The sequence below is a fragment of the Oncorhynchus nerka genome, linkage group LG2, assembly GCF_034236695.1.
Source record: "Oncorhynchus nerka isolate Pitt River linkage group LG2, Oner_Uvic_2.0, whole genome shotgun sequence".
Taxonomy (NCBI): Eukaryota; Metazoa; Chordata; class Actinopteri; order Salmoniformes; family Salmonidae; genus Oncorhynchus; species Oncorhynchus nerka.
In genome coordinates, this window is record NC_088397.1 from 6953749 (window position 1) to 6979427 (window position 25679).

The window sequence follows — 25679 nt, forward strand, 5'->3', positions numbered from 1 at the left end:
GACTGGAGCAGGAGAGAGAGAGAGGGGGCGTAGATGGGGTCTGTGGAGGGACTCTGCAGCAGGAGAGAGAGAGAGAGGGGGTAGATGGGGTCTGTGGAGGGACTCTGCAGCAGAGAGAGAGAGAGGGGTAGATAGGGACTGGAGCAGGAGAGAGAGAGAGGGGGTAGATGGGGTCTGTGGAGGGACTCTGCAGCAGGAGAGAGAGGGGGTAGATGGGGTCTGTGGAGGGACTCTGCAGCAGGAGAGAGAGGGGGTAGATGGGGTCTGTGGAGCGACTCTGTAGCAGGAGAGAGAGGGGGTAGATGGGGTCTGTGGGGAACTCTGCAGCAGAGAGAGAGAGGGGGTAGATGGGGTCTGTGGGGAACTCTGCAGAGAGAGAGAGAGGGGGTAGATGGGGTCTGTGGGGGACTCTGCAGCAGAGAGAGAGGGGGTAGATGGGGTCTGTGGGGAACTCTGCAGCAGAGAGAGAGAGGGGGTAGATAGCGTCTGTGGGGGACTCTGCAGCAGAGAGAGAGAGGGGGTAGATGGGGTCTGTGGGGAACTCTGCAGCAGGAGAGAGAGAGGGGGTAGATGGGGTCTGTGGGGAGACTGCAGCAGGAGAGAGAGGGGGTAGATGGGGTCTGTGGGGGGACTGGAGCAGAGAGAGAGAGGGGGTAGATGGGGTCTGTGGGGAACTCTGCAGCAGAGAGAGAGGGGGGTAGATGGGGTCTGTGGGGGACTCTGCAGCAGAAGAGAGAGAGGGGTAGATGGGGTCTGTGGGGAACTCTGCAGCAGAGAGAGAGAGAGGGGGGGTAGATGGGGTCTCTGGAGGGACTCTGCAGCAGAGAGAGGGGGGTAGATGGGGTCTGTGGGGGACTCTGCAGCAGGAGAGAGAGGGGGTAGATGGGGTCTGTGGGGAACTCTGCAGCAGAGAGAGAGAGAGGGGGTAGATGGGGTCTGTGGAGGGACTCTGCAGCAGAAGAGAGAGAGGGGGTAGATGGGGTCTGTGGGGGACTCTGCAGCAGAAGAGAGAGAGGGGGGTAGATGGGGTCTGTGGGGAACTCTGCAGCAGGAGAGAGAGGGGGTAGATGGGGTCTGTGGGGAACTCTGCAGCAGAGAGAGAGAGAGGGGGTAGATGGGGTCTGTGGAGGGACTCTGCAGCAGAAGAGAGAGAGGGGGTAGATGGGGTCTGTGGAGGGACTCTGCAGCAGAAGAGAGAGGGGGTAGATGGGGTCTGTGGGGGACTCTGCAGCAGGAGAGAGAGGGGGTAGATGGGGTCTGTGGGGGACTCTGCAGCAGGAGAGAGAGGGGGTAGATGGGGTCTGTGGGGAACTCTGCAGCAGGAGAGAGAGAGGGGGTAGATGGGGTCTGTGGGGAACTCTGCAGCAGGAGAGAGAGGGGGTAGATGGGGTCTGTGGAGGGACTCTGCAGCAGGAGAGAGAGGGGGGTAGATGGGGTCTGGGGGACTCTGCAGCAGGAGAGAGAGGGGGTAGATGGGGTCTGTGGGGGACTGGAGCAGCAGAGAGAGAGAGGGGGGTAGATGGGGTCTGTGGAGGGACTCTGCAGCAGGAGAGAGAGAGAGGGGTAGATAGGGACTGGAGCAGGAGAGAGAGAGAGAGGGGGTAGATGGGGTCTGTGGAGGGACTCTGCAGCAGGAGAGAGAGGGGGTAGATGGGGTCTGTGGAGGGACTCTGCAGCAGGAGAGAGAGGGGGTAGATGGGGTCTGTGGAGGGACTCTGCAGCAGAAGAGAGAGGGGGTAGATGGGGTCTGTGGGGGACTCTGCAGCAGGAGAGAGAGGGGGTAGATGGGGTCTGTGGGGGACTCTGCAGCAGGAGAGAGAGGGGGTAGATGGGGTCTGTGGGGGACTCTGCAGCAGGAGAGAGAGGGGTAGATGGGGTCTGTGGGGAACTCTGTAGCAGAGAGAGGGGGTAGATGGGGTCTGTGGGGGACTCTGCAGCAGAGAGAGAGGGGGTAGATGGGGTCTGTGGGGGACTCTGCAGCAGGAGAGAGAGGGGGGTAGATGGGGTCTGTGGGGAACTCTGCAACAGAGAGAGAGAGGGGGTAGATGGGGTCTGTGGGGAACTCTGCAGCAGGAGAGAGAGAGAGGGGGTAGATGGGGTCTGTGGGGAACTCTGCAACAGGAGAGAGAGAGGGGGTAGATGGGGTCTGTGGGGAACTCTGCAGCAGAGAGAGAGAGAGAGGGGGTAGATGGGGTCTGTGGGGAACTCTGCAGCAGGAGAGAGAGAGGGGGTAGATGGGGTCTGTGGGGAACTCTGCAACAGAGAGAGGGGGGTAGATGGGGTCTGTGGGGAACTCTGCAGCAGAGAGAGAGAGAGGGGTAGATGGGGTCTGTGGAGGGACTCTGCAGCAGAGAGAGGGGGGTAGATGGGGTCTGTGGAGGGACTCTGCAGCAGAAGAGAGAGAGGGGGTAGATGGGGTCTGTGGGGGACTCTGCAGCAGGAGAGAGAGAGAGAGGGGGTAGATGGGGTCTGTGGGGAACTCTGCAGCAGAGAGAGAGGGGGTAGATGGGGTCTGTGGGGGACTCTGCAGCAGAGAGAGGGGGGTAGATGGGGTCTGTGGGGGACTGGAGCAGGAGAGAGAGAGGGGGTAGATGGGGTCTGTGGGGAACTCTGCAGCAGAGAGAGAGGGGGGGTAGATGGGGTCTGTGGGGAACTCTGCAGCAGAGAGAGAGAGGGGGTAGATGTCGTTCTGATACACAGAGCAATGAGAGCATCTGAAATGCTCTCAAACACACCTTCATAACAGATAGGAATAGTATTATACGCTCAACACTTAACTATTAAAAACTGTTTATCAATTAGATTGCTGCTACACAGACCAACAGCGTTAGTTTAACTCAACGTAAACACCCGGACATTTAGGCAACTAGGATAAGGATGGATGAGCCATTCAGAAGCTGCCGTACCTTGTATCGCTGCCTCTGCGTCAGTCCTGCCGTTACCTTGGTTACCGTTGTCTACTTCCTGGGTCAGTGAGTCTGATTGGAGGGTAATGATGACGGAGAGGCAGGAGTTTAGTCATTAATTATCACATCTAATTACTAGTAAATGAGAAGTAAAAGGGCGATACATTCATTTTCATAAAGGAACATAAATGACAACGTAGAACTGCACCATGAAGTCAAAATGAAGAGTAAAGAGTCAAATGTAAATAAAATGTAAAAACTTTTATTTTATACCTTTATTTAACCAGGCAAGTTAGTTAAGAACAAATTCTTATTTTCAATGATGGCCTAGGAACAGTGGGTTAACTGCCTGTTCAGGGGCAGAACGACAGATTTGTACCTTGTCAGCTCGGGGGTTTGAACTTGCAACCTTCCGGTTACTAGTCCAACGCTCTAACCACTAGGCTACCTGCCGCCTCTACACTCTAACCACTAGGCTACCCTGCCGCCTCTACACTCTAACCACTATGCTACCCTGCCGCCTCTACACTCTAACCACTAGGCTACCCTGCCGCCTCTACACTCTAACCACTAGGCTACCCTGCCGCCTCTACACTCTAACCACTAGGCTCCCCTGCGGCCTCTACACTCTAACCACTAGGCTACCCTGCCGCCTCTACACTCTAACCACTAGGCTACCCTGCCGCCTCTACACTCTAACCACTAGGCTCCCCTGCCGCCTATACACTCTAACCACTAGCTCCCCTGCCGCCTCTACACTCTAACCACTAGGCTACCCTGCCACCTCTACACTCTAACCACTAGACTTACCACAGAGGGCTCTGTCTGATGCTACAGTCTGCTGCAGAGTCTGCTCAGCATGGTCTCTCAGTTTACACTCAAACTGCAGAGCCTCCTGAAGTTTCCTCTTACTCTTCTTCTCTTTCTTCAGACGCTTCTGGATCAGCACTGAAATACACACAACAGTTGAGAATTGTGAGGAATTGCAGTGCTTGTTTTCAGGGCTCACCAGAAACAGAGATGAGTTGTATGGTGTGCCGGTGGGTTGTGGGTAATGTAGTGTAGTGTGCGGTGTGTTGTGGGTAATGTAGTGTAGTATGCAGTGTGTTGTGGGTAATGTAGTGTTAACCGACCTCTGTTTTTCTGCTCCATGGTGAGCTGTCTCTCCAGTGTCTCTCTTAGCTCCCTCTCTCTGAACAGTTCACTGTGGGTAATGTAGTATAGTGTATAGTGTGTTGTGGGTAATGTAGTGTAGTGTGCAGTGTGTTGTGGGTAATGTAGTGTTAACCGACCTCTGTTTTTCTGCTCCATGGTGAGCTGTCTCTCCAGTGTCTCTCTTAGCTCCCTCTCTCTGAACAGTTCACTGTGGGTAATGTAGTGTAGTGTGCAGTGTGTTGTGGGTAATGCAGTGTTAACCGACCTCTGTTTTTCTGCTCCATGGTGAGCTGTCTCTCCAGTGTCTCTCTTAGCTCCCTCTCTCTGAACAGTTCCATCTTCAGCTCTGACTTCTCCGTCTGCACCTGCTTGTCCTGAGCGCGCGTGTTGTCTATGGCAACCTTCAGCAAGCCCTGCTTGGAGGGCACAGAGTAAGACACACATCAAGAGGCTGTTACACTAAATCTATACATCCCTGTAGTGTGTGGTCTGATGTAGTGTGTGGTCTGATGTAGTGTGTAGTCTGATGTAGTGTGTAGTCTGATGTAGTGTGTAGTCTGATGTAGTGTGTAGTCTGATGTAGTGTGTAGTCTGATGTAGTGTGTAGTCTGATGTAGTGTGTAGTCTGATGTAGTGTGTAGTCTGATGTAGTGTGTAGTCTGATGTAGTGTGTAGTCTGATGTAGTGTGTAGTCTGATGTAGTGTGTAGTCTCTACATCTCTAATCTAAATCTATACATCACTATAGTGTGTAGTCTGATGTAGTGTGTAGTTTGATGTAGTGTGTAGTCTGATGTAGTGTGTAGTCTGATGTAGTGTGTAGTCTGATGTAGTGTGTAGTCTGATGTAGTGTGTAGTCTGATGTAGTGTGTAGTCTCTACATCTCTAATCTAAATCTATACATCACTATAGTGTGTAGTCTGATGTAGTGTGTAGTCTGATGTAGTGTGTAGTCTGATGTAGTGTGTAGTCTGATGTAGTGTGTAGTCTGATGTAGTGTGTAGTCTGATGTAGTGTGTAGTCTGATGTAGTGTGTAGTCTGATGTAGTGTGTAGTCTGATGTAGTGTGTAGTCTGATGTAGTGTGTAGTCTGATGTAGTGTGTAGTCTGGTGTAGTGTGTAGTCTGGTGTAGTGTGTAGTCTGATGTAGTGTGTAGTCTGATGTAGTGTGTAGTCTGATGTAGTGTGTAGTCTGATGTAGTGTGTAGTCTGGTGTAGTGTGTAGTCTCTACATCTCTTATCTAAATCTATACATCACTGTAGTGTGTAGTCTGATGTAGTGTGTAGTCTGATGTAGTGTGTAGTCTCTACATCTCTAATCTAAATCTATACATCACTGTAGTGTGTAGTCTGATGTAGTGTGTAGTCTGATGTAGTGTGTAGTCTGATGTAGTGTGTAGTCTGATGTAGTGTGTGGTCTGATGTAGTCTGATGTAGTGTGTAGTCTGATGTAGTGTGTAGTCTGATGTAGTGTGTAGTCTGATGTAGTGTGTAGTCTGATGTAGTGTGTAGTCTCTACATCTCTAATCTAAATCTATACATCACTGTAGTGTGTAGTCTGATGTAGTGTGTAGTCTGATGTAGTGTGTAGTCTGATGTAGTGTGTAGTCTGATGTAGTGTGTAGTCTCTACATCTCTAATCTAAATCTATACATAACTGTAGTGTGTAGTCTGATGTAGTGTGTAGTCTGATGTAGTGTGTAGTCTGATGTAGTGTGTAGTCTGACACAGACAGAGAGATGAGATGAGGAGGAGCCCAGAGACACAGATAGAGAGATGAGATGGGGAGGAGCCCAGAGACACAGATAGAGAAATGAGATGGAGCCCAGAGACACAGATAGAGAGATGAGATGAGGTGGAGCCCAGAGACACAGATAGAGAGATGAGATGAGGTGGAGCCCAGAGACACAGATAGAGAGATGAGATGAGGAGCCAGAGACACAGATAGAGAGATGAGATGAGGAGGAGCCCAGAGACACAGATAGAGAGATGAGACGAGGTGGAGCCCAGAGACACAGATAGAGAGATGAGATGAGGTGGAGCCCAGAGACACAGATAGAGAGATGAGCTGAGGTGGAGCCCAGAGATACAGATAGAGAGATGAGATGAGGTGGAGCCCAGAGACACAGACAGAGAGATGAGATGAGGTGGAGCCCAGAGACACAGATAGAGAGATGAGATGAGGAGGAGCCCAGAGACACAGACAGAGAGATGAGATGAGGAGGAGCCCAGAGACACAGATAGAGAAATGAGATGAGGTGGAGCCCAGAGACACAGATAGAGAGATGAGATGAGGAGGAGCCCAGAGACACAGATAGAGAAATGAGATGGAGCCCAGAGACACAGATAGAGAGATGAGATGAGGTGGAGCCCAGAGACACAGACAGAGAGATGAGATGAGGTGGAGCCCAGAGACACAGATAGAGAGATGAGATGAGGTGGAGCCCAGAGACACAGATAGAGAGATGAGATGAGGTGGAGCCCAGAGACACAGATAGAGAGATGAGATGAGGTGGAGCCCAGAGACACAGACAGAGAGATGAGATGAGGTGGAGCCTAGAGACACAGATAGAGAGATGAGATGAGGAGGAGCCCAGAGACACAGATAGAGAGATGAGCTGAGGTGGAGCCCAGAGATACAGATAGAGAGATGAGATGAGGTGGAGCCCAGAGACACAGACAGAGAGATGAGATGAGGTGGAGCCCAGAGACACAGATAGAGAGATGAGATGAGGAGGAGCCCAGAGACACAGACAGAGAGATGAGATGAGGAGGAGCCCAGAGACACAGATAGAGAAATGAGATGAGGTGGAGCCCAGAGACACAGATAGAGAGATGAGATGAGGAGGAGCCCAGAGACACAGATAGAGAAATGAGATGAAGCCCAGAGACACAGATAGAGAGATGAGATGAGGTGGAGCCCAGAGACACAGACAGAGAGATGAGATGAGGTGGAGCCCAGAGACACAGATAGAGAGATGAGATGAGGTGGAGCCCAGAGACACAGATAGAGAGATGCGATGAGGTGGAGCACAGAGACACAGATAGAGAGATGAGATGAGGTGGAGCCCAGAGACACAGACAGAGAGATGAGATGAGGTGGAGCCTAGAGACACAGATAGAGAGATGAGATGAGGAGGAGCCCAGAGACACAGACAGAGAGATGAGATGAGGAGGAGCCCAGAGACACAGATAGAGAAATGAGATGGAGCCCAGAGACACAGATAGAGAGATGAGATGAGGTGGAGCCCAGAGACACAGATAGAGAGATGAGATGGGGAGGGAGCCCAGAGACACAGATAGAGAAATGAGATGGAGCCCAGAGACACAGATAGAGATGAGATGAGGTGGAGCCCAGAGACACAGACAGAGAGATGAGATGAGGTGGAGCCCAGAGACACAGATAGAGAGATGAGATGAGGAGGAGCCCAGAGACACAGACAGAGAGATGAGATGAGGTGGAGCCCAGAGACACAGACAGAGAGATGAGATGAGGTGGAGCCCAGAGACACAGATAGAGAGATGAGATGAGGAGGAGCCCAGAGACACAGACAGAGAGATGAGATGAGGAGGAGCCCAGAGACACAGATAGAGAAATGAGATGAGGTGGAGCCCAGAGACACAGATAGAGAGATGAGATGAGGAGGAGCCCAGAGACACAGATAGAGAAATGAGATGGAGCCCAGAGACACAGATAGAGAGATGAGATGAGGTGGAACCCAGAGACACAGACAGAGAGATGAGATGAGGTGGAGCCCAGAGACACAGATAGAGAGATGAGGTGGAGCCCAGAGACACAGATAGAGAGATGAGATGAGGTGGAGCCCAGAGACACAGATAGAGAGATGAGATGAGGTGGAGCCCAGAGACACAGACAGAGAGATGAGATGAGGTGGAGCCTAGAGACACAGATAGAGAGATGAGATGAGGAGGAGCCCAGAGACACAGATAGAGAAATGAGATGGAGCCCAGAGACACAGATAGAGAGATGAGATGAGGTGGAGCCCAGAGACACAGATAGAGAGATGAGATGGGGAGGAGCCCAGAGACACAGATAGAGAAATGAGATGGAGCCCAGAGACACAGATAGAGAGATGAGATGAGGTGGAGCCCAGAGACACAGACAGAGAGATGAGATGAGGTGGAGCCCAGAGACACAGATAGAGAGATGAGATGAGGAGGAGCCCAGAGACACAGACAGAGAGATGAGATGAGGAGGAGCCCAGAGACACAGATAGAGAAATGAGATGAGGTGGAGCCCAGAGACACAGATAGAGAGATGAGATGAGGTGGAGCCCAGAGACACAGACAGAGAGATGAGATGAGGTGGAGCCCAGAGACACAGACAGAGAGATGAGATGAGGTGGAGCCCAGAGACACAGACAGAGAGATGAGATGAGGAGGAGCCCAGAGACACAGACAGAGAGATGAGATGAGGAGGAGCCCAGAGACACAGATAGAGAGATTAGATGAGGAGGAGCCCAGAGACACAGACAGAGAGATGAGATGAGGAGGAGCCCAGAGACACAGATAGAGAGATGAGATGAGGAGGAGCCCAGAGACACAGATAGAGAGATGAGATGGAGCCCAGAGACACAGATAGAGAGATGAGATGAGGAGGAGTTACTCATCCAGATGTGTGATAACAAACTGTGAGTAGAGAAAGAAGATACAGCCTCCAATATCAAAACATGGTTCAGCAAAACATGGTTCAGCAAAACACCATTACACCTCCTGGGACGATTCAGTAGAGAACAGAGAGTAGAGCCCCACCTGGATGTTAGTGAGCAGAGTCTCTATTGACGACAGCCCCTCAGGGAAGATAAAGGGCCCGGGGAACCCTGGAGGAAGCTTCTGCCCCGAGAACGACAGCCTCTCATAGCCGTCTCCCATTGGTTCTCTGACTGGCTCTCTGATTGGTTCTCTGACTGGTTCTCTGACTGTCTGGGTGCTCAGGGAACCACAGTCATCTTGAGGACAGACAAAAGAGAATAGCAGAGAAGTCATCAGAATGCATTTACCGTTGTGTTGGGCTCTTCTGGGGAAAGACAAAGAGAGAGTGATGGTGATATTCATTATTCAGAACATGCAAAATAGAGGGAGATTGTGATTGGCTGTGTCCACGACTAAACTACAACTGACAAACACAAGAAACCACACCCACCTCTGAACGCCCAACCTTTTCAGTGTGGCACCACTGAAGACACACAGATGGAAACACACGCTGTCCCCTGAGTATACTGTAATACTGTGTTCACAGATGTCTGTTCTCCTGCACTACTGATAACTATGTCATGGCCAAGTTTAAATCACACACGTTCTCCCTCTTTGTCTTGCTCCTCACTCTCACAGACAGACGCCTGCTATCTCTGCCAGTTGGCATAAAGGCAACAGCTGCTCTGTTTCTTTCATTAGTTTCAGTGTCTCTACAGATCAGATTGAGTTGTGTTGTTTCACCTCCTCTACAGATCAGATTGAGTTGTGTTGTTTCACCTCCTCTACAGATCAGATTGAGTTGTGTTGTTTCACCTCCTCTACAGATCAGATTGAGTTGTGTTGTTTCACCTCCTCTACAGATCAGATTGAGTTGTGTTGTTTAACCTCCTCTACAGATCAGATTGAGTTGTGTTGTTTTACCTCCTCTACAGATCAGATTGAGTTGTGTTGTTTTACCTCTACAGATCAGATTGAGTTGTGTTGTTTAACCTCCTCTACAGATCAGATTGAGTTGTGTTGTTTCACCTCCTCTACAGATCAGATTGAGTTGTGTTGTTTCACCTCCTCTACAGATCAGATTGAGTTGTGTTGTTTCACCTCCTCTACAGATCAGATTGAGTTGTGTTGTTTAACCTCCTCTACAGATCAGATTGAGTTGTGTTGTTTCACCTCCTCTACAGATCAGATTGAGTTGTGTTGTTTCACCTCCTCTACAGATCAGATTGAGTTGTGTTGTTTCACCTCCTCTACAGATCAGATTGAGTTGTGTTGTTTCACCTCCTCTACAGATCAGATTGAGTTGTGTTGTTTCACCTCCTCTACAGATCAGATTGAGTTGTGTTGTTTAACCTCCTCTACAGATCAGATTGAGTTGTGTTGTTTCACCTCCTCTACAGATCAGATTGAGTTGTGTTGTTTAACCTCCTCTACAGATCAGATTGAGTTGTGTTGTTTTACCTCCTCTACAGATCAGATTGAGTTGTGTTGTGTTACCTCTACAGATCAGATTGAGTTGTGTTGTTTAACCTCCTCTACAGATCAGATTGAGTTGTGTTGTTTCACCTCCTCTACAGATCAGATTGAGTTGTGTTGTTTCACCTCCTCTACAGATCAGATTGAGTTGTGTTGTTTCACCTCCTCTACAGATCAGATTGAGTTGTGTTGTTTAACCTCCTCTACAGATCAGATTGAGTTGTGTTGTTTTACCTCTACAGATCAGATTGAGTTGTGTTGTTTTACCTCTACAGATCAGATTGAGTAGTGTTGTTTAACCTCCTCTACAGATCAGATTGAGTAGTGTTGTTTTACCTCCTCTACAGATCAGATTGAGTTGTGTTGTTTCACCTCTACAGATCAGATTGAGTTGTGTTGTTTTACCTCTACAGATCAGATTGAGTTGTGTTGTTTCACCTCCTCTACAGATCAGATTGAGTAGTGTTGTTTAACCTCCTCTACAGATCAGATTGAGTAGTGTTGTTTTACCTCTACAGATCAGATTGAGTAGTGTTGTTTTACCTCTACAGATCAGATTGAGTTGTGTTGTTTAACCTCCTCTACAGATCAGATTGAGTTGTGTTGTTTTACCTCTACAGATCAGATTGAGTTGTGTTGTTTTACCTCTACAGATCAGATTGAGTTGTGTTGTTTTACCTCCTCTACAGATCAGATTGAGTTGTGTTGTTTCACCTCCTCTACAGATCAGATTGAGTTGTGTTGTTTTACCTCCTCTACAGATCAGATTGAGTTGTGTTGTTTAACCTCCTCTACAGATCAGATTGAGTTGTGTTGTTTCACCTCCTCTACAGATCAGATTGAGTTGTGTTGTTTCACCTCCTCTACAGATCAGATTGAGTTGTGTTGTTTAACCTCCTCTACAGATCAGATTGAGTTGTGTTGTTTCACCTCCTCTACAGATCAGATTGAGTTGTGTTGTTTAACCTCCTCTACAGATCAGATTGAGTTGTGTTGTTTAACCTCCTCTACAGATCAGATTGAGTTGTGTTGTTTTACCTCTACAGATCAGATTGAGTAGTGTTGTTTTACCTCTACAGATCAGATTGAGTTGTGTTGTTTCACCTCTACAGATCAGATTGAGTTGTGTTGTTTAACCTCCTCTACAGATCAGATTGAGTTGTGTTGTTTTACCTCTACAGATCAGATTGAGTTGTGTTGTTTAACCTCCTCTACAGATCAGATTGAGTTGTGTTGTTTTACCTCTACAGATCAGATTGAGTTGTGTTGTTTCACCTCTACAGATAAGATTGAGTTGTGTTGTTTCACCTCCTCTACAGATCAGATTGAGTTGTGTTGTTTAACCTCCTCTACAGATCAGATTGAGTAGTGTTGTTTTACCTCTACAGATCAGATTGAGTTGTGTTGTTTAACCTCCTCTACAGATCAGATTGAGTAGTGTTGTTTTACCTCTACAGATCAGATTGAGTTGTGTTGTTTCACCTCCTCTACAGATCAGATTGAGTAGTGTTGTTTCACCTCTACAGATCAGATTGAGTTGTGTTGTTTTACCTCTACAGATCAGATTGAGTTGTGTTGTTTTACCTCCTCTACAGATCAGATTGAGTTGTGTTGTTTCACCTCCTCTACAGATCAGATTGAGTTGTGTTGTTTAACCTCCTCTACAGATCAGATTGAGTTGTGTTGTTTTACCTCTACAGATCAGATTGAGTTGTGTTGTTTAACCTCCTCTACAGATCAGATTGAGTTGTGTTGTTTCACCTCTACAGATCACAATAACAGCTCTGTGACTCTTATTTCATGTTAAGCAGTGAGACCCAGGCAGCACAATAACAGCTCTGTGACTCTTATTTCATGTTAAGCAGTGAGACCCTGGCAGCACAATAACAGCTCTGTGAGTCTTATTTCATGTTAAGCAGTGAGACCCAGGCAGCACAATAACAGCTCTGTGAGTCTTATTTCATGTTAAGCAGTGAGACCCAGGCAGCACAATAACAGCTCTGTGAGTCTTATTTCATGTTAAGCATTGAGACCCTGGCAGCACAATAACAGCTCTGTGAGTCTTATTTCATGTTAAGCAGTGAGACCCTGGCAGCACAATAACAGCTCTGTGAGTCTTATTTCATGTTAAGCAGTGAGACCCTGGCAGCACAATAACAGCTCTGTGAGTCTTATTTCATGTTAAGCAGTGAGACCCTGGCAGCACAATAACAGCTCTGTGACTCTTATTTCCTCTCCATGTAAGTCACTGTTTGAGAGAGGATGGCCTTTTTCTTTTGTTGCTATGATGACTTTTTCTACGACTCACAATGAAGACCAAATGAATATGTCTTTTTAGATGAAGGTGCATTCCACTTCATTCCAAAGCAGCTACTTACTAATGTTTAAACTTTAGAAGTTTGGGAGGGAAAAAAAGAAGTCATTTTGTGTGGAGAGGAGAGACACGGTTCTGTAGTAGAATGTTAATGAGACCAATAAAACACTAACAGCTGATCCTGGACAACCTGGTTCTGGAAACTACACAAGTAGACGTGTTAATGGTGGTGATGGAGCTTGAAGACTAGTTTACAAGCCAGGCTGTGGTGGACACTCTGCTCTACAATACTCTGAAGTTCATTTACATTATAATCCTAAAAACTATTTTTGAAGAAAGACGAAAGGGCTTTATGAGTAGTGGAGTTCACTGTGTTCTATCTACAGACTGTCTCAGCTTCACCTGAGTCTGATGGGGTTGAATTAGATTTACTTCACAGGCACGGATACACACACACACACACACACACCATCACATTTTACTCCACTTAGCTGACCAAAGCATCTTCAGCCCCCCACCGCCCCCCCCCCCCACCCCCAGCCTCCAATCTTGGCAAACAGGCTAGTGCCACATTGAAGGGTAAAAGCATGTCCCCATTCTCTCTCCTTCTCTCTCCCTCTCTCTCTCCTTCTCTCCCTCTCTCTCCCTCTCTCCCGCTCTCTCTCTCCTTCTCTCTCCCTCTCTCTCTCCTTCTCTCCCTCTCTCCCGCTCTCTCTCTCCATCTCTCTCCCTCTCTCTCTCCTTCTCTCCCTCCCTCTCCCTCTCTCCCGCTCTCTCTCTCCTTCTCTCTCCCTCCCTCTCCCTCTCTCTCTCTCTCCTTCTCTCCCTCTCCCTCCCTCTCTCCCCGCTCTCTCTCCCTCCCTCTCCCCCTCGCCCTCCCGCTCTCTCTCTCCTTCTCTCTCTCCCTCTCCCTCCATTTCTCTCCCTCCCTCCCTCCCACTCCCTCTCCCCCTCTCCCTCCTCCCCCTCTCTTTTAATTTCCTCTCCCGTTCCTAAAAGCCTTCCTCTATATCAGTACTAGATGTAATTAGCAGTCTGTCAGTGTCAGGTGTTGCTCAGCGCTCGTCAAACGCAGGGCGTCCAACTCTACTTCTGCTCCTGTGGCCCCTTAGCCACCCCCCGCCACCCCCTGCTCTGTACTGCAGCGTCATCGGGATGCAGTATGGATCCCCCTCCTCTCTCCACCCTCCCTCTCCTCCCCTCCTTTGATGTGACTGATCCTCTTTGAGTTACTGTTTTATCCATCCCTACCTCCTCTCCCTCCTCTCCTCTCGATCCTTCCCTCCACTCTCTTCTCCCAACCCCTCAACCCCCTCCTCTCCTCTCCTCTCCATCCTTCCCTCCACCCTCTTCTCCCAACCCCTCGACCCCCCTCCTGTCCCCCTCCTCCTCTTCCCCCTCCTCTCTCTCTTCTTCTCCTCTTCCATTCTCATCTCCCTTTCTCATCTCCCTCTCTCCTCTCCTCTCCCCCATCCTCTCATTTGCAGATCTCCTCAACCAAGGTCATTGTTTTCCATTTTTCTATTTTTTCTTTCCATCATTCTCTTTCTTATTCTCTCCTCTTCCATCCCTCCTTCCCTCTCTCCTCTCCTCTCCTCTTCCATCCCTCCTTCCCCCTCTCCTCTCCCCTCTTCCATCCCTCTCTCCTCTCTCCCTCTCTCCTCCCCTCTTCCATCCCTCCTTCCCCCTCTCCTCTCCCCTCTTCCATCCCCTCTCCTCTCTCTCTCCCTCTCTCCTCTCCTCCTCTTCCATCCCTCGGGCTGATGAACTCCACCAAGTGAAGCGTCCTGACTGTCAGCGGAAGTAGAGAGAGGTGAGGTCTGAATGAAGTTTAAAGGAAAATGCTTATTGTGGATAAAGTGGATTAACTGTCAGACATCTTCTGATGTTTGATCTTAACGTTAAAGTGTTCAAAGAGAGAATATAGCTAGAAGAGTCTCAGACATTCTCTAATGACTCATATGTGACAGAAAGACAAGTCAGAAAAGAGAGAATATAGCTAGAAGAGTCTCAGACATTCTCTAATGACTCATATGTGACAGAAAGACAAGTCAGAAAAAAAAGAGAATATAGCTAGAAGAGTCTCAGACATTCTCTAATGACTCATATGTGACAGAAAGACAAGTCAGAAAAGAGAGAATATAGCTAGAAGAGTCTCAGACATTCTCTAATGACTCATATGTGACAGAAAGACAAGTCAGAAAAGAGAGAATATAGCTAGAAGAGTCTCAGACATTCTCTAATGACTCATATGTGACAGAAAGACAAGTCAGAAAAGAGAGAATATAGCTAGAAGAGTCTCAGACATTCTCTAATGACTCATATGTGACAGAAAGACAAGTAAGAAAACAACAGGATGTTTTAAACCTATTTCTCTGTGTGGATATTCAACCCCATTCAATCTCCTAACCAATCAAATGATGTACCACCACAATTACAACTGAACACGCCGACCAATAACTGGCATGGTTTTTCATTTGTCTATAAAACAAACCAACTGATTAAATGAAACACTAATCCCAACAGTTCCAATGAGCCTCTCATCTATTCAGTCGTCCCACTAGTTCACTTCCACCATTATGGACCTCTTGTCTTATTAAACTAATGCATCCTGTCTCATATCATCATCACTGTCTTTATGACACGTCTCTCACTGGTTAAATCTGATTGGTTTAATTACATATCTGGCAACGCGCTTCTCTGTCATCCTGCCAAACAAAAACCTGTGAAGTGTGTTTCATTTAAATGTCCTAGTATGTAATGTAGTGACTGTACTCTCTTCTTCTCTCTCTTCCCTCTCTCTTCTTCTTCTCTCTTCTGTCTCTCTTCCCTCTATCTTCTGTCTCTCTTCCCTCTCTTCTTCTCTCTCTCTTCCCCCTTTCTCTTCTCTCTCTCTTCTCTCTCTCTCTCCCCTCTCTCTTCTCTCTCTCTCTCTCTCTCTCTCTTCTCTCTCTCTTCTCTTCTTCTTCTCCTTCTCTCTCTTCTTCCCCCTCTCTCTTCTTCTTCTTTCTTCTCTCTCTCTTCTCCCTCTCTCTTCTCTCTTCCCCCTCTCTCTTCTTCTTCTCCTTCTCCCTCTCTCTCTCTCTTCCCCCTCTCTCTTCCTTCTCTTCTCTCTCTCTTCTCCTTCCCCCTCTCTCTTCTCTCTTCTCCTTCTTCTTCCCCTTCCCCTCTCTTCTTCTTCTTCTCTCTCTCTCTTCCCTCTCTCTCTTCTCTCTTCTCCCTTCCCCCTCTCTCTTCTTCTTCTCTTCTTCTCTCTCTCTCTTCTCTTCTCTCTTCTCCCTTCCCCCTCTCTCTTCTTCTTCTCTCTCTCTCTTCCCCCTCTCTTCTCTCTCTCTCTCTCTCTCTTCTGGCTCTCCCTTCCCCCTCTCTTCCTCTTCTCTCTCCCTCTCTCTTCTCCCTCTCTTCTCCCTCTCTCTTCCCTCTCTCTTCTCTCCCTCTCTCTCTTCCCTCTCTCTTCCCCCTCTCTCTTCCCTCTTCTCTTCTCCCTCTCTCTTCCCTCTCTCTCTTCCCTCTCTCTTCTCCCTCGCTCTTCCCTCTCTCTTCCCTCTCTCTTCTTCTCTCCCTCTCTCTTCTCCCTCTCTCTTCTCCCTCTCTCTTCCCTCTCTCTTCCCTCTCTCTCTCTTCTCCCTCTCTCTTCCCTCTCTCTCTCTCTCTCTCTCTTCTCCTTCTCACTCTTCCCTCTCTCTTCCCTCTCTCTCTTCCCTTCTCTCTTCTTCTCCTCTCTCTTCCCTCTCTCTCTCTCTTCTCTCTTCTCTCTCTTCCCTCTCTCTTCTCCCTCTCTCTTCCCTCACTCCCTCTCGCTCTTCCCTCTCTCTTCCCTCTCTCTTCTCCCTCTCTCTTCCATCTCTCTCTTCCCCCTCTCTCTCTCTTCCCTATCTCTTCTCCCTCTCTCTTCTCCATCTCTCTTCCCCACTCTCTTCTCCCTCTCTCTTCCCTCTCTCTTCTTCTCCCCCTCTCTCTTCCCTCTCTCTTCTCCCTCTCTCTTCTCCCTCTCTCTTCCCCCTCTCTCTTCCCTCTCTCTTCCCTCTCTCTCTTCCCTCTCTCTTCCCTCTCTCTTCTTCTATCCCTCTCTTGTCTCCCTCTCTCTTCTCCCTCTCTCTTCCCTCTCTCTTCCCCCTCTCTCTCCTCTCTCTTCTCCCTCTCTCTTCCCTCTCTCTCTTCTCCCTCTCTCTCCCCTCTCTCTTCTCCCTCTCTCTTCTCCCTCTCTCTTCCCTCTCTCTCTTCTCCCTCTCTCTTCCCTCTCTCTCTTCCCTCTCTCTTCCCTCTCTCTCTTCTCCGTCTCTCTTCCGTCTCTCTCTTCTCCCTCTCTCTTCCCTCTCTCTTCCCTCTCTCTTCTCCCTCTCTCTTCCCTCTCTCTCTTCCCTCTCTCTTCCCTCTCTCTCTTCTCCCTCTCTCTTCTCTGTCTCTCTTCCTTTCTCTTCCCTCTCTCTTCTCCCTCTCTCTTCTCCCTCTCTCTTCTCCCTCTCTCTTCTCCCTCTCTCTTCCCTCTCTCTTCTCCGTCTCTCTTCTCCCTCTCTCTTCCGTCTCTCTTCTCCCTCTCTCTTCCCTCTCTATTCTTCCTCTCTTTTCTCCCTCTCTCTTCCCTCTCTCTTCTCCCTCTCTCTCTTCCCTCTCTCTTCCCTCTCTCTCTTCCCTCTCTCTTCCATCTCTCTCTTCCCTCTCTCTTCCCTATCTCTTCTCCCTCTCTCTTCTCCATCTCTCTTCCCCCACTCTCTTCTCCCTCTCTCTTCCCTCTCTCTTCTTCTCTCCCTCTCTCTTCTCTCTCTCTCTTCCCCCTCTCTCTTCTCCCTCTCTCTTCCCTCTCTCTTCCCTCTCTCTTCTCCCTCTCTCTTCCCTCTCTATTCTCCCTCTCTTTTCTCCCTCTCTCTTCCCTCTCTCTTCTCCCTCTCTCTCTTCCCTCTCTCTTCCTCTCTCTCTCCCTCTCTTCCCTCTCTCTTCCATCTCTCTCTTCCCTCTCTCTTCCCTATCTCTTCTCCCTCTCTCTTCTCCATCTCTCTTCCCCACTCTCTTCTCCCTCTCTCTTCCCTCTCTCTTCTTCTCTCCCTCTCTCTTCTCTCTCTCTCTTCCCCCTCTCTCTTCTCCCTCTCTCTTCCCTCTCTCTTCCCTCTCTCTTCTCCCTCTCTCTTCCCTCTCTCTCTTCCCTCTCTCTTCCCTCTCTCTTCTCCCTCTCTCTTCTTCTATCCCTCTCTTGTCTCCCTCTCTCTTCTCCCTCTCTTCCCTCTCTCTTCCCTCTCTCTCTCCTCTCTCTTCTCCCTCTCTCTTCCCTCTCTCTCTTCTCCCTCTCTCTCTCTCTTCCCTCTCTCTTCCCTCTCTCTTCCCTCTCTCTCTTCTCCCTCTCTCTTCCCTCTCTCTCTTCTCCCTCTCTCTTCTCCCTCTCTCTTCTCCGTCTCTCTTCCCCCTCTCTCTTCTCCCTCTCTCTTCTCCCTCTCTCTTCCCTCTCTCTTCCCTCTCTCTTCTCCCTCTCTCTTCCCTATCTCTTCCCTCTCTCTTCTCCCTCTCTCTTCTTCTATCCCTCTCTTGTCTCCCTCTCTCTTCTCCCTCTCTCTTCTCCCTCTCTCTTCCCTCTCTCTCTTCTCCCTCTCTCTTCCCTCTCTCTCTTCCCTCTCTCTTCCCTCTCTCTCTCTTCTCTGTCTCTCTTCCGTCTCTCTTCCCCCTCTCTCTTCCCCCTCTCTCTTCTCCCTCTCTCTTCCCCTCTCTCTTCTCCCTCTCTCTTCCCTCTCTCTTCTCCCTCTCTCTTCCGTCTCTCTTCTCCCTCTCTCTTCCCTCTCTATTCTCCCTCTCTCTTCTCCCTCTCTTTTCTCCCTCTCTCTTCCCCCTCTCTCTCTTCCCTCTCTCTTCCCTCTCTCTTCTCCCTCTCTCTTCCGTCTCTCTTCCGTCTCTCTGTAAATTGTGCTGACTGTTTTGCCCTTGAACAGTCCTCATTAAGCTAATGTAAACCTTCATAACTGAAAAACCCCACAACTGACGCAAACGGCGGCCTCAGAGCTTGGGAGGTGGTCATTATGGAAATCAGGTGGCTGTGAGAGGAGCCGTGGCGAGAGGGCCTTGTTCATTAATTCATGCTCTGCAAATCGCTAACTAATTTAGCCCCGCTGCCTCGTCTTCCACTCCTCTCTCCTCTGTAATGGATTATTCCATAGAATTATTTGTCTTCACTTCATCTCTGCTTCCCACGAAGACCACCAAGAGAGAGAGAGAGAGAGAGACAGAGACAGAGACAGAGACAGAGAGAGAGTAGTAGGGACAGACAATGAATCCTGATTGGTGCATTAGGACCTCAATCGCTGTCCTCACCTTCACGGGAATCAACTACCAACTATTTCCTGTAATTGTCTTCACATTCAGTGATATCCGATGATGATGCTAAGACAGAGAGAGAGAGAGACAGACAGACAGAGACAGACAGACAGACAGACAGACAGACAGACAGACAGACAGACAGACAGACAGACAGACAGACAGACAGACAGACAGACAGACAGACAGACAGACAGACAGACAGACAGACAGACAGACAGACAGACAGACAGACAGACAGACAGACAGACAGACAGACAGACAGACAGACAGACAGACAGACAGACAGAGTGAGAGAGTGAGAGAGAGGGAGATAGAGAACAATCAAGAACAAGCGAAAGAGAAGGAGGACCCTACCTCTCTCAACATGGTTCCTCTTAGCTTCGTGGCCAGAGTCCAGGGTGGCCACATCTCCTTCTTTAGGACCGGGCACAGCACTGGGAGATAGACCCAACAGAGCATGGCTGGAGGACAGGCCGTTCTGCTGCACGTCTGGAACACACAGTATCACTTTACAGAGGAGGTGAACATATCTGTATTTATTATGGATCCACATTAATACTCTACTCTGAAGCTACTCTTCCTGGGGTCCAGCATAATGAAGGCAGTTTATACCGTTTTAAAAACATTACAATACATCGTGGCTAGCCTGATGTCATACCTGACATTAGAGTGGATCTTTAATGACATTGACAGAGCAAAGAGACTGTTGCTTTCCCTGACTGGACTCATAATCTGGTTCCAGACGAAGCTGGAAAGACAGTGAAGATGAGAGTCCTGTGCTGGGTTAGGGTCCTGTCTGTAGAGTGTTCTGTGTGCTGGGTTAGGGTACGTACGGGTCCTGTCTGTAGAGAGTTCTGGGTTAGTGTACGGGTCCTGTCTGTAGAGTGTTCTGGGTTAGTGTACGGGTCCTGTCTGTAGAGTGTTCTGTGTGCTGGGTTAGGGTACGTACGGGTCCTGTCTGTAGAGTGTTCTGGGTTAGTGTACGGGTCCTGTCTTTAGAGTGTTCTGTGTGCTGGGTTAGGGTACATACGGGTCCTGTCTGTAGAGTGTTCTGTGTGCTGGGTTAGGGTACATACGGGTCCTGTCTGCAGAGTGTTCTGTGTGCTGGGTTAGGGTACGTACGGGTCCTGTCTGTAGAGTGTTCTGTGTGCTGGGTTAGGGTACGTACGGGTCCTGTCTACAGAGTGTTCTGTGTGCTGGGTTAGGGTACGTACGGGTCCTGTCTGTAGAGAGTTCTGTGTGCTGGGTTAGGGTACGTACGGGTCCTGTCTGTAGAGTGTTCTGTGTGCTGGGTTAGGGTACTGTCTGCAGAGTGTTCTGTGTGCTGGGTTAGGGTACGTACGGGTCCTGTCTGTAGAGTGTTCTGGGTTAGTGTACGGGTTCTGTCTGTAGAGTGTTCTGTGTGCTGGGTTAGGGTACGTACGGGTCCTGTCTGCAGAGTGTTCTGGGTTAGGGTACGTACGGGTCCTGTCTGCAGAGTGTTCTGTGTGCTGGGTTAGGGTACCTACGGGTCCTGTCTGCAGAGTGTTCTGTGTGCTGGGTTAGGGTACGTACGGGTCCTGTCTACAGAGTGTTCTGTGTGCTGGGTTAGGGTACGTACGGGTCCTGTCTGTAGAGTGTTCTGTGTGCAGGGTTAGGGTACGTACGGGTCCTGTCTACAGAGTGTTCTGTGTGCTGGGTTAGGGTACGTACGGGTCCTGTCTGCAGAGTGTTCTGTGTGCTGGGTTAGGGTACGTACGGGTCCTGTCTGCAGAGTGTTCTGTGTGCTGGGTTAGGGTACGTACGGGTCCTGTCTGTAGAGAGTTCTGTGTGCTGGGTTAGGGTACGTACGGGTCCTGTCTGTAGAGTGTTCTGTGTGCTGGGTTAGGGTACGTACGGGTTCTGTGTGCTGGGTTAGTGTACGTACGGGTCCTGTCTTTAGAGTGTTCTGTGTGCTGGGTTAGGGTACGTACGGGTCCTGTCTGTAGAGTGTTCTGGGTTAGTGTACGGGTTCTGTCTGCAGAGTGTTCTGTGTGCTGGGTTAGGGTACGTACGGGTCCTGTCTGTAGAGTGTTCTGGGTTAGTGTACGGGTTCTGTCTGTAGAGTGTTCTGTGTGCTGGGTTAGGGTACGTACGGGTCCTGTCTGCAGAGTGTTCTGGGTTAGGGTACGTACGGGTCCTGTCTGCAGAGTGTTCTGTGTGCTGGGTTAGGGTACCTACGGGTCCTGTCTGCAGAGTGTTCTGTGTGCTGGGTTAGGGTACGTACGGGTCCTGTCTACAGAGTGTTCTGTGTGCTGGGTTAGGGTACGTACGGGTCCTGTCTGCAGAGTGTTCTGTGTGCTGGGTTAGGGTACGTACGGGTCCTGGGTACGCAGAGTGTTCTGTGTGCGGGTCCTGTCTACAGAGTGTTCTGTGTGCTGGGTTAGGGTACGTACGGGTCCTGTCTGCAGAGTGTTCTGTGTGCTGGGTTAGGGTCTACAGAGTGTTCGTACTGGGGGTCCTGTCTATAGAGTGTTCTGTGTGCTGGGTTAGGGTACGTACGGGTCCTGTCTACAGAGTGTTCTGTGTGCTGGGTTAGGGTACGTACGGGTCCTGTCTGCAGAGTGTTCTGTGTGCTGGGTTAGGGTACGTACGGGTCCTGTCTACAGAGTGTTCTGTGTGCTGGGTTAGGGTACGTACGGGTCCTGTCTGTAGAGTGTTCTGTGTGCTGGGTTAGTGTTCTGTGTGCTGGGTAGGGTACGTACGGGTCCTGTCTGCAGAGTGTTCTGTGTGCTGGGTTAGGGTACGTACGGGTCCTGTCTGCAGAGTGTTCTGTGTGCTGGGTTGTCTGCAGGTGTTCTGTGTGCGGGTCCTGTCTGCAGAGTGTTCTGTGTGCTGGGTTAGGCTACGTACGGGTCCTGTCTGCAGAGTGTTCTGTGTGCTGGGTTAGGGTACGTACGGGTCCTGTCTGTAGAGTGTTCTGTGTGCTGGGTTAGGGTACGTACGGGTCCTGTCTGTAGAGTGTTCTGGGTTAGTGTACGGGTTCTGTCTGCAGAGTGTTCTGTGTGCTGGGTTAGGGTACGTACGGGTCCTGTCTGTAGAGTGTTCTGGGTTAGTGTACGGGTTCTGTCTGTAGAGTGTTCTGTGTGCTGGGTTAGGGTACGTACGGGTCCTGTCTGCAGAGTGTTCTGGGTTAGGGTACGTACGGGTCCTGTCTGCAGAGTGTTCTGTGTGCTGGGTTAGGGTACCTACGGGTCCTGTCTGCAGAGTGTTCTGTGTGCTGGGTTAGGGTACGTACGGGTCCTGGTAGTGTTCTGTGTGCTGGGTTGGGGGTACGGGTCCTGTCTACAGAGTGTTCTGTGTGCTGGGTTAGGGTACGGGTCCGTCTACAGGGTCCTGTCTGTAGAGTGTTCTGTGTGCTGGGTTAGGGTACGTACGGGTCCTGTCTACAGAGTGTTCTGTGTGCTGGGTTAGGGTACGTACGGGTCCTGTCTGTAGAGTGTTCTGTGTGCTGGGTTAGGGTATGTACGGGTCCTGTCTGTAGAGTGTTCTGTGTGCTGGGTTAGGGTACGTACGGGTTCTGTGTGCTGGGTTAGTGTACGTACGGGTCCTGTCTGTAGAGTGTTCTGTGTGCTGGGTTAGGGTACGTACGGGTCCTGTCTGCAGAGTGTTCTGTGTGCTGGGTTAGGGTACGTACGGGTCCTGTCTGTAGAGTGTTCTGTGTGCTGGGTTAGGGTACGTACGGGTCCTGTCTGCAGAGTGTTCTGTGTGCTGGGTTAGGGTACGTACGGGTCCTGTCTGCAGAGTGTTCTGTGTGCTGGGTTAGGGTACGTACGGGTCCTGTCTGCAGAGTGTTCTGTGTGCTGGGTTAGGGTACGTACGGGTCCTGTCTGCAGAGTGTTCTGTGTGCTGGGTTAGGGTACGTACGGGTCCTGTCTGCAGAGTGTTCTGTGTGCTGGGTTAGGTACGTACGGGTCCTGTCTGCAGAGTGTTCTGTGTGCTGGGTTAGGGTGTCTGTAGAGTGTTCGGGTCCTGTCTGCAGAGTGTTCTGTGTGCTGGGTTAGGGTTCTACGTACGGGTCCTGTCTGCAGAGTGTTCTGTGTGCTGGGTTAGGTACGTACGGGTCCTGGCAGAGTGTTCGTGCGGGTCCGGTCTGCAGAGTGTTCTGTGTGCTGGGTTAGGTAAATACGGGTCCTGTGTAGAGTGTTCGTACGGGTCCTGTCTGCAGAGTGTTCTGTGTGCTGGGTTAGGTACGTACGGGTCCTGTCTGCAGAGTGTTCTGTGTGCTGGGTTAGGGTACGTACGGGTCCTGTCTGCAGAGTGTTCTGTGTGCTGGGTTGCTGGGGTACGTACAGAGTGTTCTGGGTCCTGTCTGCAGAGTGTTCTGTGTGCTGGGTTAGGGTACGTAGACGGGTCCTGTCTGCAGAGTGTTCTGTGTGCTGGGTTAGGGCACGTACGGGTCCTGTCTGCAGAGTGTTCTGTGTGCTGGGTTAGGGTGGGTTAGGGTACGTACGGGTCCTGTCTGCAGAGTGTTCTGTGTGCTGGGTTGTTCTGTGTGCTGGGTACGGGTCCGTCTACGGGTCCTGTCTGCAGAGTGTTCTGTGTGCTGGGTTAGGGTACGTACGGGTCCTGTCTGCAGAGTGTTCTGTGTGCTGGGTTAGGGTACGTACGGGTCCTGTCTGCAGAGTGTTCTGTGTGTACTGGGGAGCTGGAGATGCTGCTGCTGTGACGAGAGGACAGGTGACTCCCAGACCTCCTCCCGTCCTCCAGAGAGGGAGACGGACTGTCCCGAACACGCTCCTAGAATGAAGAACAACACCATAGTGAGTGGAAACACACGTCAACATCAGTGAATATTTTAGAATAATAATCACAGTGTCCAGGAAAGGTTTGATGGGATGCTCTCATGGCTTGAAAGGAAACTTCTGGCATAATATCATGAGACCATCCAGTGTACCTTTATAACAGGTGGCCGTAGCATAATGTACGACAGTACCCATAATGCTCTGACCTACCTTTATAACACAGGTGACTATGCTAACATACCTTTATAACACAGGTGACCATGCTAACATACCTTTATAACGGAGGTGACCATGCTAACATACCTTTATAACACCGGTGACCATGCTAACATACCTTTATAACAGAGGTGACCACCATGCTAACATACCTTTATAACACAGGTGACCATGCTAACATACCTTTATAACACAGGTGACCATGCTAACATACCTTTATAACACCGGTGACCATGCTAACATACCTTTATAACACCGGTGACCATGCTAACATACCTTTATAACGGAGGTGGCAATGCTAACATACCTTTATAACGGAGGTGGCCATGCTAACATACCTTTATAACGGAGGTGACCATGCTAACATACCTTTATAACACAGGTGACCATGCTAACATACCTTTATAACAGAGGTGACCACCATGCTAACATACCTTCATAACGGAGGTGACCATGCTAACATACCTTTATAACGGAGGTGGCCATGCTAACATACCTTTATAACACAGGTGACCATGCTAACATACCTTTATAACACCGGTGACCATGCTAACATACCTTTATAACACAGGTGACCATGCTAACATACCTTTATAACACAGGTGACCATGCTAACATACCTTTATAACACCGGTGACCATGCTAACATACCTTTATAACACAGGTGACCATGCTAACATACCTTTATAATGGAGGTGGCCATGCTAACATACCTTTATAACGGAGGTGGCCATGCTAACATACCTTTATAACACCGGTGACCATGCTAACATACCTTTATAACACCGGTGACCATGCTAACATACCTTTATAACGGAGATGACCATGCTAACATATCTTTATAACAGAGGTGACCACCATGCTAACATACCTTCATAACGGAGGTGACCATGCTAACATACCTTTATAACGGAGGTGACCATGCTAACATACCTTTATAACACAGGTGACCATGCTAACATACCTTTATAACACCGGTGACCATGCTAACATACCATAATAACACAGGTGACCATGCTAACATACCTTTATAACACAGGTGACCATGCTAACATACCTTTATAACGGAGGTGGCCATGCTAACATACCTTTATAACGGAGGTGACCACCATGCTAACATACCTTTATAACACCGGTGACCATGCTAACATACCTTTATAACACAGGTGACCTCCATGCTAACATACCTTTATAACGGAGGTGGCCATGCTAACATACCTTTATAACGGAGGTGGCCATGCTAACATACCTTTATAACGGAGGTGGCCATGCTAACATACCTTTATAACACCGGTGACCATGCTAACATATCTTTATAACACAGGTGACCTCCATGCTAACATACCTTTATAACGGAGGTGGCCATGCTAACATACCTTTATAACGGAGGTGGCCATGCTAACATACCTTTATAACGGAGGTGACCACCATGCTAACATACCTTTATAACACCGGTGACCATGCTAACATACCTTTATAACACAGGTGACCTCCATGCTAACATACCTTTATAACGGAGGTGGCCATGCTAACATACCTTTATAACGGAGGTGGCCATGCTAACATACCTTTATAACACAGGTGACCATGCTAACATACCTTTATAACACCGGTGACCATGCTAACATACCATAATAACACAGGTGACCATGCTAACATACCTTTATAACACAGGTGACCATGCTAACATACCTTTATAACAGAGGTGGCCATGCTAACATACCTTTATAACGGAGGTGACCACCATGCTAACATACCTTTATAACACCGGTGACCATGCTAACATACCTTTATAACACAGGTGACCTCCATGCTAACATACCTTTATAACGGAGGT

At 49.3% G+C, this 25679-nt stretch overlaps 1 protein-coding gene across 3 annotated transcripts in view; it reads right to left on the bottom strand.

Moving 5' to 3' along the window:
* Positions 1-25679, bottom strand: part of dachc (dachshund c) — a 100133-nt gene that overhangs the window by 7634 nt on the left and 66820 nt on the right. Inside the window, exons 5-10 of one of the 3 annotated variants that reach the window (XM_065022607.1) lie at positions 23492-23621; positions 19218-19352; positions 8834-9030; positions 4327-4477; positions 3717-3854; positions 2907-2978 (exon numbers count right to left, since the gene is read on the bottom strand). In XM_065022607.1, the coding sequence (XP_064878679.1) occupies positions 2907-2978; positions 3717-3854; positions 4327-4477; positions 8834-9030; positions 19218-19352; positions 23492-23621 (823 nt within the window). Of the gene's footprint in view, positions 1-2906; positions 2979-3716; positions 3855-4039; positions 4478-8833; positions 9031-19217; positions 19353-23491; positions 23622-25679 lie in introns of those variants that run through there. The other 2 variants (XR_010464719.1, XR_010464718.1) reach the window with 2 other exon arrangements.